Here is a 16,199-nt window from a genome sequence, read left to right on the forward strand (position 1 = left end):
AGGCAGAGGAGAATTGTCGCAGACTCAGCACAATACCAAGCAATAAGGTGTAAGCAGAGGTGGGCAGTGATGAAGTAAATTTACTTGACTATTGCAGTATACTTTTTTGAGTATCTGTACTTAACTTGTATAAATTTTTTCTGGAAACTTGTGACTTTAAAAGGACATTTACTCACCCTGTATGATGTTTTCTTTTGCAGAACACAAAAGAAGATATTTTGAAGAATGTTGGTAAAATCCCCTTTTTGCTAAAACCCCTTAAAGCTGTTATAAAATGCACTGTAACACAGCTTCGCAGTGATTTATAAAATGGTTATTACATATGCGTAGCAAGGCCAAGAAACACAGATGCAACAAAAGTGGTAGAGTGATACCATATGTAATGCAGTCAGCAGTTACAAATCGGGTATTTTATAATGGCTTAAGTTTATTTATAGTGCTTTTTACAATTTTCATTGTTATAAAGCAGCTGTACATGAAACATAATTACTATAAGCAAAACATTAAATTCATAAAAGTAAATTAAGAAGAACAAAAAGAATCGAGTAAAAGTTTATTCATTTCTGAGCATTTAATTTAATTAACACTGTCAAAATTGAGTTATTCACATATTCTCATTCTGTGACAGTTTATTTGCGTTATGTGATGCATAATCTGTGATGCACAATTTCTTTATATTGTGTAAATTTTGAGACCTTTTTTGAAAACATTAACTTTGAAAACATGTAAACTTTAATCTACAAAGTCCAATGGAATGCAAAACTTTGAAGCTCGATATACAGTATATAGAACCTTATAATTCCAATGCGATTAATTGAAAATTACTTTTGACATTTAAGTAACTTTACAAGCAAATACTTCTATAGTTTTACTTGTAATGGAGTAATATTTTGCCATCTGTACTTTCAATCAAGTGATGGAGTTCTATACTTCTATCTGTACCTCTGGATATACTCAAAACAGGCTCAAAACATGATGATGCAAGATACAAGACAACAGGAGTGCCAATGAGAGGCTAGAAGGAAATTAAAAGACTGTAAAATAATGATACAGTACACTATAGTCTCTCCAGTTGTTTGCAAACTCTTAAACAACATAGCTGTTACTTCAACTGTTCAACAATGTGTGAAATAGAGCAAATGAGGCATGAATCAGCAATACAGCGTCATCAAACCCTCTGTCTGTGAATATTTTTTTAAAAACAAAAAATTCCACATACAATAAAAAGTTCAATATAGGACAGTCTAAAACACACTCAAAGATCTAATCTGTATTAAATTACTATTTACCACCATTCTTTTAATTACTCCAGATCCACAATTACATCTATGAGCATCAATTATTTGTTTCTTGTTATGCAACAGCATAATCCTTTATTGAGTAAGATTCCTGGTAAAATTGCATTTTCCCCACATTCCTTGGATTATCACAGCAGTGAAGAATATGTATGTAGATGCATTATCTTTTATGGTATTGGCAGTATCTGACTGTACAGACAGGATTCTCTCATGGAGCACCTCTGAAGCTGCAGGGCAGGATTACAAGAACAAAGAGACCAGGGTGAAGAAAAAGATCCTGATCCTTTATCCCCCCTTTCAACTCTCATGAATTCCTCAATCTCTTCCAAATGAGCCTCTCTTTCTTATCGCAATGATGATACTCTCTCTCTCTCTTGCTTCCCTGTCACATTGTGTTCTGCTAATAGACAGGTAATGTTCCCACTCATTTTCATTATTCCGATTAAAACTCAATTCTACTAGGCAGAGCTTTCAGCCACCTGAGCAGAAACTGCAAGATTTAAATATCATGTACAGTGCCTTGCAAAAGTATTCATCCCCCTTCATTTTATTCACATTTTGTTGCCTAATCTTAATCTTATACTTTTTCAAGGCACTGTAGTTATTTACATTATTTAGAAACTATTTTCTCCTAAAAGATAGGAAAGAAACTAAAGATAGTCCCCTATTATTAGTTATAATTTTATGGCAAATTATATCATCAATGAACACATCAAGCATAAACAAGACTTCAGTGATGTATAACTCTAAAAAATAATTCAAGTGGCTTAGTAAATATCACAAAAAGAAACACTTATATTAACTTTATAAAATCTTTTAAAATCATTTAACCGATTTTTTAATTGGGACATTAAAAAACTGTTTACAATCCCAGTTAATTTCTCTAAAATGATACATATATTATACATATTTTTTCATTAAATAAACTTTAATAATATATTTAATTAACTAATATTTTAATATATTTTTGGTGAATTCTAATGGAAATATTTGAGTTACCCAGATTTACTTTTTTTTTTTTTTTTTACAATTTAAACAGTATATATAGTGTGTATATATAGGCACGATTTCTCACAGTTTCAAGTCTGTTCTACCACTTTGAGCCTGCCTTCTGTGCAGAATTTTGTTTTCCATCTGCACGAGAACGACGTCAGAAGCGTGCAGCTCAGGGGAAACGTTGGAGCCAGCGCTCTGTGACCTGGTCTGAATTAAACTCAGTTACATTAAAGAACACATTAACTCAAGCCCACAAACTGTAAAAATGTAACAAAAATCTATTTTTACTAAATCAATGGCTTGATAAGGGGTTAAGCTTTTAGAAAACTGCTCATTGAGAAGCCAATACATAACATTTTCACATCCACTAAATGGAAAAATGACATTGCAATGTCTAGTCAGCTTCCAAATAGAGTTGAGGGATGTCAAGTTTTAGGTGGGAGGAAAGTGTAAGAGTATGTAACAGTAACTGACATCAATCCCATTAAAAAGTCCATAGTGATTAGTCACTGACTGTCAAGTGAATCAATCAATCTTCAAGTAAGATTTCCTAACGGAGTGTTTTTTTGGTGTCAGAGGGTTGGGACTGATTTATAACATGCTTTAAGACTTTTGCCTGGAAGTGAATAAAAGAAGCACATCACCAGAACCGACAGATAATCCGAAATGTGTCTAAGGCATTTGGCGGTCCATTTAGGGGCATCATAAAAACAACATTAAGAATAAATATTGAAGCACTGTATAATAATAATTTATTTTCTATAAGATCCAGTGTCGCAGAGTGAGCACTTTATCCAGCTTCAGTATATTCGCTGTTTCTTTGACATCAAATACACCAAAATATCCTGACAGTTTTTAACTAGTGTATTTAGCAACAGTTTATTTATTCAGCCTCTATAAGGGAGAGTTACGCTCGCTCAAGACAAACAGATAAAATAAGAATTCCACTTCATGGTTTCTACTCGTTGACGTGACATAAGGTAATATGTTTTTGTCAGGTAAACAAACAGAATATAGAAATATCAAGTGCTACTTATGAATGACTGTTTTCACATATTTTCCTGCCTAAAACAACCTAACTATTGTATAGAGAAGTTATGAATATAAAGGTTTGGCTTTTGGCCCTCATATTTGAGTTATAGTAACGCAATGTGTGTGGTAACGAAGCAGCAGAGCTGATCCATTGCTAGGCAACAGGCTACGAACATCCTGAAGCATCCGACAGGATGACTATGCAATAGATACAGTGAAATGCATCATTGCACAATAGATAAACTTTTGTTCATTGTGAAGGACTTTCACTATCATTATGTATTTGTGAGAGACTATAAAGAATTTGAGGAACAAGCACATAGTGGTTTAGAAACTATTTTGATCTCCCTCATTTTTAATGACGTATCACCAATTCAGTCAATTCGAAGTATCTGGGGCTACAAGAAGAGAAATGTAGCAGCGCTCATTGCGTCCAGCAGACCTGAGATGAGCAGCTCTTCTGCCGTGATAAATGAATCATCACACTAACCAAAAAGCCCCATCGCTAGGAAACGCTTTTTAAGCAGAATAAACTGTAGAAGCTTTATTGGACAACATGACACTTTCACACAGTGAGGAACACAGACAACCAAAATTCTTGAAATGAAAAAGAAAAACCCACATTTTATTGCACTTAAGTTATAAGAAAATAAACATTCTAAATGAATCAAACAAATACACAATCCCTTTAAGGTTTTTTTTCTGTCTGTTATGCCAGGCAGTTTACAATAACTGAAAAAACAAAACAGCTCCAACATCTGATTTCTCAAACCAGATTATAAATTAAACAGGAAAAAAACAGGAGAAAGAACAAGATTGTTTTTTTCTTTTAATATACAGTGTTAAACCACTTTCACAGTTCAGCTTGAGTTGTGTGACTGAGGATGAGACGAATTGTTTGGCTACGGATGCGGTTACGTCCTGTATATCTATGACGCTGTTTTACCATTCCAAAAAACCATCAGAGCGTCACCAGTGGAGACCAGGTTAGCTCTAGCGCTTAAAACTATATCGGATGCCCGTTTCTGTACACTAAGACCTGCATGAACTTAACAATGTTCTTTACATCAGTAACTTTACAGCGGTTTCAACAATCTCGTTTTTTCAACCAATTAAAAACAAGAACGGTGTTTGTCCAAGCATACATTTCCACACAGAACAGACCGACGGAGCTCTTGTCCCAAAGGAATGTGCGAACAATTTGCTCAAACACACACCGGCACACACGCACGCACGCACGGCCACGCGCTCGCGCAAAATAGTTTCTCCTCGTCCAGCAGGCAAACCCGTCTCTTTGTCAAGACAATCTCTCTCTCCTCTACGCCTCGTAGAGGCACATTTGGCTCAAGTTTCAGTGGCAAAAAAGAAGCTGTTATGTCGATGTCTTGCTTTTGTTGGTAGGTTTGTGTCATTTTTACAAGTTCTACAAGTTTTAGAATTTAGTCTGGGACTAAAACGTCACAGCCAGTTAAAGTTCCACCATATTTTTCCATGTGTCTAGCAGCATAAATCCAGTTTGGCCACTGGGATGGACAGTACTGGGAAAAGGTGTGGGGGGACATATTCCCAGGAGTTTACGGGAAAACAATTCCCATTTCCCACAAAGCACCAGCACTGAGGAACTAACGAAACCAGATTGGTTGAAAAACGTAAGGAAAGCAGGTCGACCCGGGATCCAGAGAGGCACTGCTTACGGAGTACTAAATGACAACGCTTAAAAAATAAAACCCGAACACGTGAAACAGCAGTGGGTTTAGCTTAATACTGAGACCTGTTGTTTGCAACAGTCGGAACAAAATGCTGAACTTGCAAAGCACACTGTATTTCACAGCTGTTGACGTGAAAACCAAGAGACGCGGGGAACAAAGCAAAACAAAATCCCCCAAAATAATATAAAAAAAGACAAAAGAAAACCAACGCATGAGGAAGAAAGGGATATTTGGCGTATGCTGAGGTTGATGACAAAATTGGCTTCCTTCGACTCTCTCTCTCTCTCTCTCTCTCTCTCTCTCTCTCTCTAAACACTCCTGCAGTACAAAGTTCTTCAAATTCTTACTCTGCTAATTTTTTGTTGTACTTGTATACACTATTTCTCACTCAATTGTCCTTATTGATGCAATAGGGTCTCATGTATACAGTGTCGACTTGTTTTGATCAAAAAAAACCAAAAAAACATTTGTACATATGGATGTGAATTTCAGTCAGGCTTGAGTGAACAAGTCTCTGTGCAATGTTGCCTTGAGCGAAAATGGGAGAATCCAGGAAGTAGCTCGCTCCTGTCTTCCCAAGTCATCGGTTTCCTCCCCTTTCCCAGAATGCTGCAGTGCGTAAGAGTCCGCCCCCCAATCCATCCAGAAGGTGAACAGAACTCTGGCCGGAGCGAGCCGTGGCACGACAGGGAGAAAATGTTGGCGGCAACTTATCGGGAGGTGGAGATGCCATGAATTGAGCGATCGGTCCTGGCCCGGGCAGAGGCCCAGGGCGGGTTTCTGCTTCCCCTCCCAATTTCCAAACGAGTCCCCTAAGTTCGACCCCATCGCTCGGCTCACTTCATGTCCACGTCGAAGTCCAGCACCAGGAGTTTGGTTTCCTCCGTGCCGTTACGGCTGCCCACCGCGCAGACCAGTTTGGTGTTGGAGGCGCGGATCCTCCAGACCACCCCTCCGCTGCCCCCGCTCTCCAGCGTCACCAGGTTACGGATGAACTCGCCCGTTCGCAGGTCCCATAGCTTCACCGTACCGTCGTCGGAGCTGGTGATGACAAAATTCTTGTTGAACTGCAGGCACGTTACTGCGCTCTGGTGTTTGTGGGGACCTGAGAGAGAATAAAAGAGAAAGTTATGAGCTGACACGCCAGATGGAACGGCTCAACAGACACTCTGCAAGCACCGATAGTCCTCGGCAGAAAATCGAACTGCACCAACTCGCCGTTACGGCGAGAGAGAGGAGAGAAGGTGTAACTATGGTTACGGGAAATACTGTGGCATTAATGGCTTTGATTCTGTGCCCTTGAGGTACTGAATTGAGCCAGCCTTTCTGAAAGGCCTAAATAAGAAATATCAGAGTCTAAACAATATAAAAGCGCTTCGACTGCTGTCGAAACAGAGAGGTAAAGAGGAAAAGACATGCACTACACTAGCTCTCTGCGGAGGAAGACGAAGGGGTGTGGTCAGATAACACACTTGATGTGTATTATAGCATCATCACAAGCTATCTGTAGTGTCAAATACAACTGGAAAGCAAATGGTGTTTTTAAATACCTAAAATAAAGGGACGCTGTGATGTTCGTGAGTGAATGAAACTAAAAATATCCATTTCAAAAGGCATCAATTCATTCATGAATACCCATTAGCGGCGCTCTAAAGTCAACTGTCTGAATGTAAATGAGATGGCCCTTCTCTATTGAAGTGCGAGACACTACACACGCACAATGGTCCTTTTTCTTTAATGAGTAACTCTGTGTCTATGAGCACGCACACTTCAAAGCTCCGTCTCTCAGTTGATCATCTCGCATGGGGTCAAATGTGTGTTTTTCCGTATTATGTCAAACAACAGTCATAAATGAAAACAGGAAATGCTCAATGACCTATTTAAATGGTGGGCAGTCGTGGCCTAATGGTTAGAGAGGTTGCCGGTTCGATCCTCAGGGCAGGCGGGTAATGACTGAGGTGCCCTTGAGCAAGGCACCTTACCCCTACTTGCTGCAGTGATAGCTGCCCACTGCTCCGGGTGTACGTGTGTTCACCACTTGCTGTGCGTGTGTTCACTACTCTCTGGATGGGTTAAATGCAGAGGTCACATTTCGGGTATGGGTCACCATACTTGACAAATGGGTCACTTCACTTCACTTAAATGACCCACAAACTGAAAAAGATAGTGGTCCATCCCCCAATGTTGCCCTCTAGGCTGCTCCAACAAGCCCTTCCCATTCCCTTTCATCATGTCTTCCATCGCTCTTATTTTTTTTAAAGACTCAGGCTCTCGAATGTGAAGGGAGACTGGTTTTTATGAAAAATGTATTCAGATGACTATGGTGTGGAGAAATGTGATTGTATGATTGATGCCTATAAATGCTGTTTGTGGCAATAGTAAAATAGATATTTCATTGTGAATTGATATGCTCTGTTATGTGCTTCTAGCTCCTCTATGAACACAAAAGTACATTTTTGTAAAGAATATTTATGCAGCTTTTCATAAAGTGGTTGGAAAGCTTACTGTTTTCTTAAAGGTATAGTACACACAAAAAATGAAATTTCTTTAATCATTGTATTTTCCTCTCCTCACCTTGCAGTGTCTGTAGGCACTGGCCAGTTTTGATGTCCCAGATCTTGACTGTGGAGTCTGCGTTTCCCGAGACCAGGATATTATCTTTAAGCTCCATGCCGCTGGTGAGAGACTGATGACCTGTGAGCGTGTGAATGCAGTTTCCCGTCTCTACGTCCCACACCCGAATCGACGTGTCCAACGAACCGCTCACCACGTGGATGCCGTCAAACTACAGAAAGAGCAAGTTAAAGACACCATTGTTCAATAATAAATCAAGAATAAACGATGTCATAAACTGATTGTGGCTAAGAACCCACTGCAGTTATTTGGCTTATTCTCTGCTTCGAATAAAAGCCAAGAACAATTCGATAAAAGATGCATAGTGTGTGCAAGGGATTTAAATAATTTCACAATGAAATAAGATGCTTGAATAGCTTAATTCCATTAAATCCCTTTCTAATGTTTGATTTGACTTTTCTAATTATTGAAAAGCTCCTAAAATTTATGTTAAATGAACAAATGAGGATGAATGTGGTCAAGTACAATGCTGTGAGCCCCAATGAGTGGCGAACAAACTCTCATAAACCTGGTGTTAAAAGAGTTGACAGGGCATAACACATTAGCTAAAGACAATACAAGAATCATAGCATCAGCTTCAAGCAAACTGTGCATGTAAGTGTGTGTGCTTACCTGTAGGGAGTAGACTCTATTGGTGTGACCCTGGAGTGTGTGTAGGCAGGTCTCGGTTTCAGGGTCCCATACTTTCACCATGAAGTCATAGGCCCCGCTGACCACCCTGCGGCCGTCATACTGTACACAGCGCACAGCCGCTACGTGACCCATGAGAACGTGCAAACACTGACCCGTCTCAATGTCCCAAACCCGCAATGTGGCGTCCCTAGAACCACTCACCACCCTGAAAGAAAAAAACATTAAAATGAAATACAGCAAACAATCTAGTTAACTTCTTAAAGAGATAATCAAACCCAAAATAGATCTAAAGAGTGTGTTGGACTATTCTTTTACCATGTATTGACAGAATTTACTCTACTGCTATTGCGTTTACCTTCAGCAGTATTTGCTTATGGTGTTACATAAATCAAAGGTGGAGGAAAAAGACAGTTTGTTTATAAAACCAGACCCCTAGGACACAGGTTTGTTTTTTGGAAATTAAACAAAACATTAAAACGGGCTGGTGAAACAGAAACAAACCAACAAAACGACTGTTGTTGTCGTTGAATGACGCTGAAAGCCTGAGGTCACTGCACAAATAAGCAATCATGCACAACACAAAGGGAAAATATGCACACAAATTGGCCCCCGAGCTTTTGAAAACACTAGAATATTGTTTGAAGAGCATTTGTGTCGCTTCACAATAGAGCATAAAAAGGCAAAGCCCCAAGACTCAACTGTCTATACGCGAGTACTCGGAGGATCAGCTCTTAATATGTTAATACATAAAGCTCAAACCAGACGGGAAATGTGCGATTTAAACAGCACACAATATGTATTGTACAGATTTACTGAATGGAATGATGATAATTTTGAGTATTTATTATTATTATTATTAATACATCACTGTTAATTATTACAAATCTTGGTTTTATTTTGGATATCTATTGGTGCCCGAATTTCACCCCAATGATATACCAAAATATTTATTTATTTATTTAATTATTTATTTATAAAGAAATGTAGCTTTTAATAAGTAGACGTAATGCTTCCATAAGAAGGGAAGGTGGTGGACATTACCTTTTCTCATGCAAGTGCATACAGCGCACTGTTGAGGTATGACCATACAGCGTGTGGATACATTCTCCCGTCTCTGCGTTCCAGACCTTCAGCGTTCGGTCTGTAGAGCCGCTGATAATGATGTTGTCTCTCATCTGAGAGGACCAGACACCACCCGTGTGGCCCACTAATGTCCGCAAACACTAGAAAAAAACAGAGACAGATTTAGATCTATGGGTTTAAGAAACAGTAGGAATGATAAAAATTGGTTATTAAAACATTGCACCGAAACACTGAAGGAGCGGCCAGCAATAAGCTTTCAAATGAATTACACAACGACAAAGCTCGAATTATGAAGAGTCTGATCTATCACTTCAACCTGTGCTCATAAAAATCCAAACGCAAGACTTTACAGTCCATAGGAAGCAGGAAGCTGCATTAATGGAAAAGAAAACACTTTATATCAGATGATATATAACATATCGATTGCCGCGATGGAACAAATCTCCTGCACTAATCCATGAGGCTAAGGACCATTTCCTCTAAATCTAATTAAACTGAATTCAATTTAATTTCAGAGGCAAATATGGAATCAAAGGTGCCTTTGGCCATTTCGTCATGTTATGGGCCGAGCGGAAAGCAGAAGGCGTGACCTCTGAACTGTGGCCGATAAAAGCAGGGGTGATAAACCCAGGAGATGCGAAAGAGAAGGCCCTGAGACCTTTAATTCATAACGCAGCTGCTCCTATTTCCGTCTACATCACGAACAACCTTAATGCATCATTAATCTTTAGAAGCGGTGGCCAACCTCTACCTAGGGCTTTCAAGCGGTTTAATGTGCATTTTCTTTGTTCCAGTGCTGTTTGTGGGACAGATGGAACAAAAGAGCAACTAATGAGGAAACCAATCCAATTTACAATCATTATAAACCAGTACTGTACTGGGGAAAATAAAGTGATGAAACCAATGGGTTGAAAGCAGAACACCTCTTTATAGGCAACTGGGGAATAAGCGCCCGAAGCTTATTTCGTATGATCGTGTGATCAACAAGCAACTCCAGTCACATTTGTAGTGTCCATAACACATCAATAAGAACAGGGAGGGGGTTAAATCATGCATTATTCAGCAAGAAGCACATCAATATTCATGAGGTGCTCTGCTTTATAATGTGTACGTGTTAGTCGGTCGATGGATCTTTCCCATGCAATGTTGAGGTGGTTTAAATAATGCCAAAAACAGCGGCCCGTGTTCTTGGGCGATTACAGCCTATTCAGACCGTGTCTGGAAGAGGACCTTTAAAACCAAATGGCTTAGGTGTCAGTTTATCAGTCAGTTGAATAACCATAAAAGATCAAGTCTGTGGCACCCATGGGGCATGGAGCTTAGCATTCCGTTTGAGTGGCTGCTGGGAAACGTTTGAAGCCAAGGATCTGGGTTTAAATCCATTCGAGTAACCCTCTTCAAATTCCATTCGGTTTACAGTCCACATCTAATCTTAGGAAAGAAGATACCGTGCAGATGGGGCCAGGATGGAGAAGTGCCCGTTTGTGCCTATGACTCCTTCCAAAAACCAACAGGAGACCAAATTTCGATACCCTGGTTCTGTTGGTAATACTGAAGTTTTGTGAAGGTGATTGCTGAATGGCCATGTTGGCACACGTCTCAGAGTCTCAGGAGTCTTCAGATGGTGAGCAGACTGTTTGGAACAGCTGTTTTTGTTTCTAACCCTCGGATTTCATCCAAAAATGTCTCCCATCTGCACTGTTATTGAAGCTTTTCATTATCAAACCACACACTACAATGGTTTGCAGGGAACTACAGTTTGGAGAACATCTGTCACAGACAGACACGAAAACAAGCTGTTGATCTCAAGATCAATGAACGGGTAGAAAGAGGGTGAAAAGGTACACACAGGAAATTACAGCGTTGCCACTGGAATGGTATTCAAATAAAAAAATGTGTGTTATCAAAAACCAAGAAATGGGCAAGAACAAGTTTGGCTAAAAGTAGGGCCAAAGCCCCCATACACAAAGGGTAAAATCCAATCAGACTGTCTTTATATTTACACGATTTGTAATTCTTAGATATTCAATAAGACTGTTGATCACTAGTTCCTTAGAGACTTGAAATAACAATCAAAAACTACAACACAACCAATTATCACAAGAGACGATGCTTCAAGAGAGGCTGAGTTGGTAAACAGAAAGCTGTAAACACTCAATGAGAACAAAACTATGCAATGATGTCACCACCCCATTACGCCACTGTTACCCAAATCAGTACAAAGCATTCTGGGAAATACGTGCCAATTAGGGTCAACAAAGAATAAAATAGAAAAGAACTAATGATATAACTACAGTTACCATAAACTTATTTTTGTTAAGTCCACTGAGCTGCAGACATGCAGAGGTTGGCTGTTTTTGCACTGACCCAAGAGCAGTTTTAAAGTATACATTTCCCCTAACACCCAATGTTTAACATAAGCTATATGTGCTAGATCAGCAAAGGTAATGTCCAGCTGGGTGTGTTTGTTGCTCTGATGCAGGAGTGGGTGGAAGGTTTGGGCATGAGTGCTGCAGTCTGCATGTTAAGGAGTTGGTGGTCAGCCAAAGGTGCAGTCTGAGTCATGGCTGAAGAGAGGGAGGAGGAGAAAGACGCAGGAAATGAAAAGCAGAATAAAGCAGTGAATATTAGCGGTGAGGAGGGCAGAGAGCTTGAAAGAGATGCTGGCTTTAGAATGAGAGATTTTAAAAAGTGATGCAAGCAAACAAAAGTAAGAGAGAGACTGCTTATATTCTCTCCGTGACCTTATGTCACACTTTCCGTCTCGACAAAAGGTGACCTCCAGTGTTAGACTTGCTTCCGAAACATGGCTCAAAGGCACAGAAAATGCTACCCCATTTCAATTTTCCAATAATGCACTCTTGGCCATCTGTGAAAATGCTACCGCATAAATCAGCTCTGCTCGTCTTAAATCTTCTGACACACTATAAAATTAAAACCGTCTCTATTAGATGAAATTAATGTGCTTGGCATCACTGTTAAACACTTTTAACCGTTCCCCTCAGATGCTGCAACTAAACAGCGAGTTTCTTCAACTGCACAAAGGCAATGAATTATTAATGAGGGAAGCGCTGAGGGAGTTTATAATTGTTTGTCTGGTGCTAAACAACTCACTGTAACATTCTACCAACAGCATCGCTTTACGCAGTATACGCGTGTAACCACAATTCAGAATTAAAGCCATTTTTGAGTTTTCCTCAACCTTCTCCAAAACTTTCCACTACGCTCAGTCCTGCACAGGTGAAAGGAGGATTAAAAAAGTCACAGTTGCGATATGATGAAAATAGTGCCTAGTGTCTCTATATCAGGCATATTCCACAGGCAGCACGCAGACATCCACTGCTTCAGAGAGCGGGTGAGGGTCTCTGAAGTTCGAGGACAAATCTCTTCCGATTCACAGACAGAACTGGACGAGTCTAACACTAGCTCTCAGCCAGACAGAGAAGAGGAAAGAACGAATTTATACAGCAAGTGCCACACATAATCTGAAAGGCGGTGGTTTGTTGAGCCATGGATGAATTTGGTGTGAATGAAATAACTGGAAAATAAAGACACCCTTATTCATATCTTGATTCTAATCCAAAACAACTTCTCTTTGCTCATGTTTCTGCCACATTGCATCCCTCATCGCATCCTTGTTATCGTGCTGTACACATCCTCAAGCGTGGCAGACATTCAAATGAGCGGGAAGCTGTGTTACAGACTAATCTTCACTCGAAATCACTTTCCCATTACACACAGTATGAGGCCCATTCATTTACTATGGAGGGGGGCCAGTAATGTCATTATTGCGCCTTAGTGTTGGTGAATGCGGGCTGTAAACCACTCTCAGATCTTAGATCCATTTTCATATCAGATGTTGCTGTGAATAACTTATTATAGCAAACCACAATCAAGTTATGGAGTGAACAGCACTTGGCCTTAACTAAAACAGTGTATTCATAATATAAATACAGTTTTGTTTTCCCCTCCTATACTCTGTTGTTCTCCACCAAAAACCAAAGCAGAAGTCCAGTGTAAGGGTGTTTTATGAGAACGGTGCACTTGTGTGCGCTGGAATTCCAGCTATTTTCTCACAATGACATTCTTTGGTGGCCTTTATCTTCAGACAAACCCAGAGCAAAACAAAAAGAATAGAGCGAAACTTGAACAATCAGTCCTCAACTGCCACGCAAAAAGAATTCACACACATTTTCATGCTTGAGCCAAAATGGAGGTCAAGCTAAAATAACAATTTTTGTGTGTGTGTGTGTGAGGGGGGGGTTGTCATGTAAAAATTCCAAACCCATGACCCACAGGAGCCTATTTGTGTACTAGATGTTAACGATTTGGTCTCAGAGGGCGAGCATGTGCCTGCGAGCAGCTCCAGGGATTTACAACACTTAAATTGTGAACTGAAGTGTATCAAGAGGACAAAGAAAAGAGAGCCAAGGACAGAAAGACATAGAAAGAGAATCGCTGCGTCCGAAATCGCCTACTTCCATACTATATAGTTGGCAAAAATGAGTACGAGTTATGAATAGTATGTCCGAAACCTCAGTATGCAAAAAAATAGTAGGCGAGAAATACCCGGATGGTCTACAACTTCCGCCGAGATTCGTGAGTGTGGATCGGATGGACACTTCTCTATCCCAGGATGCCAGGGGAGCTGAGAAACGGTCAAATTTAAAAAGTAAATCAAATAAATATAGCGGAAAACATTAAGGCGTTTTTAATGTAAGTGGCAATATTCTTGTGACTAAATTATGTTTTCATCAACGCTCACGTATAGGTTGTTGTTAATACGTCATAGGTCAAAGAGCATACAGGTTACATGACCATAAAACATGTCCGAAATGTATTCATACTACTCCCACTCATACTATATAGAACCTACTGTTTCAACGGCCGATAGGTAGGCACTTATTCAAATTCAGTATGTACTGTCACATGCGATTTCGGACACAGCAAATGAGAACGAGAGTGAAACGGACAGTAAACATGGATTCGAATTGGAAGTTGATATAACAGTTGATATACATTCTGCGGCTGTGGTCATGACAACCGATCAGAAGTCGCTCTGTGGCAGTGAAAATTTAATTCTTGATGTTACCAGATGTTTATAAAGAAAACATGTCAAGACTGCATAGGGAATGTTATTAATGTGCGCCGGGAGTTTATAACTCGCAGATGGGTGAATTTGAAAACGAAAAGAGGAAAAAGTACAGTAGAAGAAAAGCAGTCGCACTAAATAATCCCTTTGTCTCATTCTTCACTGTTCCGCTTTTCCTGACAGGCGCTTCAAAGAACACGGCATTTCCTGTTTAATTGGCCACAGCCAGTGCTGAGGGACTTTCTGGAGCATTTCATCAGACTCAAGACACTATTCATAAACTATATTCTTAACAGTTATATATAAAAGGTGTAAAATCTACTTATTACACCATTCCCTACATATTCCTATATTTTTGTGTAATTATTGATGAAATGCATATTGGACTGTTGTTATTCGCATTATGCTAGTTTCTCTGAGGACTCTGCATGCTTTTTTCACACAAAATAAACAGACTTTTAATTTAACAGATAACTCAGTTTTTAAAAATGTTCAATTTTTTATTATGTTGTCTTGTTTTTATTGTGTTTTGTGTTAGTTAACTGTATTCTTTTGAGTTATTATTACTTAATCAGAACAACCCAGCTGCAGTTAGATACTACTTGAAATTCACAACAAAAAACATGATTTTTGATTTACAAATTATCTCTTCATTTTATATCCGTTTTTATATTTGTTTTTGTTTTATTATTTTATTAGTTCTTTGTTTTATATTTGTATATATTTACACGTTTTTTTCATATTTGCAAAGTAGTTGCGTAACAGGTTGGATAATAAGGTTAGCCAGTCATTCCACAACAACCCTTCGTGTTGGGACTTCAATAGTTATTTTTTCACTCAAGACCATCTGTACAATATCCCTTACATGCCCACACACACACATTCATATGCGTACAGACTATGATTACATGGTAAAAAAGAGCCCATTCTTTGATTGGACAAAAGACAGAAAATAAACACAGAGTTTTATCTCAAAGAACTTGGACATATTTCGGGGTAACAGAAGCTCATCCAAGCTTTACAAGCATTTTCAATCTGGTCCATCTTTTCAACGGCTCTTCAAAAAGCAATGCATGATGGGAACAGAAAGGCAGCCTGCCATATATGCGACGATGACCCTAATCATGGTGCATCTGCCATCTGCTATGATGATGGCTCTCATCAGACGGCATGTTGATGCTGCACCAATCACGTTTCTACGGTGATGGCTCTCATCAGACAGCATGTTGATATGCCCCACCAATCACGTTTCTGCGGCGACTGGCTCTCGTCCTATCAATGCACGCTAAATTTGATTACGGATTCTCGACGGCTAATAACCTTGGGAATGATTTGCGATCTTCCGCTGTTACGATCAGACTTGTGCGGAAGAGTCAAGGAAAACTCAAACATGTTTGTATCTCTTATAAGAGTGTAAACCGAAAACAGGATTAAAATGGAGGGTCAGGAGCTGTATGTTGATTGAAACTCGCCATTTTACAACTGCCGTAAACCCCGCAGCACAAGGACTGTGTCACAGCATCAGCTAGCGCAATGAATTCTCAAAGTGTAAGGACCGTGGAATGGCAGGCAATGAATAGAGAGGGGGAGGGAGAGAGAGACATGGCAGGATTTTTGCAGCTAGTGCTCAATGATCATCCCTGCATTCAGCTGAACATGACGGTTGTCATGTTCTCATGTGAATAAATGATGAAGGTGATCATGTGCATGTTTTCTGGGTGA

At 39.6% G+C, this 16,199-nt stretch overlaps 1 protein-coding gene across 1 annotated transcript in view; it reads right to left on the minus strand.

Moving 5' to 3' along the window:
- Window positions 1–3,029: 3,029 nt before the first annotated feature.
- Window positions 3,030–16,199, minus strand: part of fbxw7 (F-box and WD repeat domain containing 7) — a 167,003-nt gene continuing 153,833 nt past the window's right edge. Inside the window, exons 10-13 of the mRNA XM_057331100.1 lie at window positions 9,344–9,525; window positions 8,282–8,507; window positions 7,610–7,820; window positions 3,030–6,140 (exon numbers count right to left, since the gene is read on the minus strand). Of these exons, the coding sequence (XP_057187083.1) occupies window positions 5,872–6,140; window positions 7,610–7,820; window positions 8,282–8,507; window positions 9,344–9,525 (888 nt within the window). The 3' untranslated portion in view covers window positions 3,030–5,871. The remainder of the gene's footprint in view (window positions 6,141–7,609; window positions 7,821–8,281; window positions 8,508–9,343; window positions 9,526–16,199) is intronic.

This window comes from Triplophysa rosa, linkage group LG4, assembly GCF_024868665.1.
Source record: "Triplophysa rosa linkage group LG4, Trosa_1v2, whole genome shotgun sequence".
NCBI lineage: Eukaryota > Metazoa > Chordata > Actinopteri > Cypriniformes > Nemacheilidae > Triplophysa > Triplophysa rosa.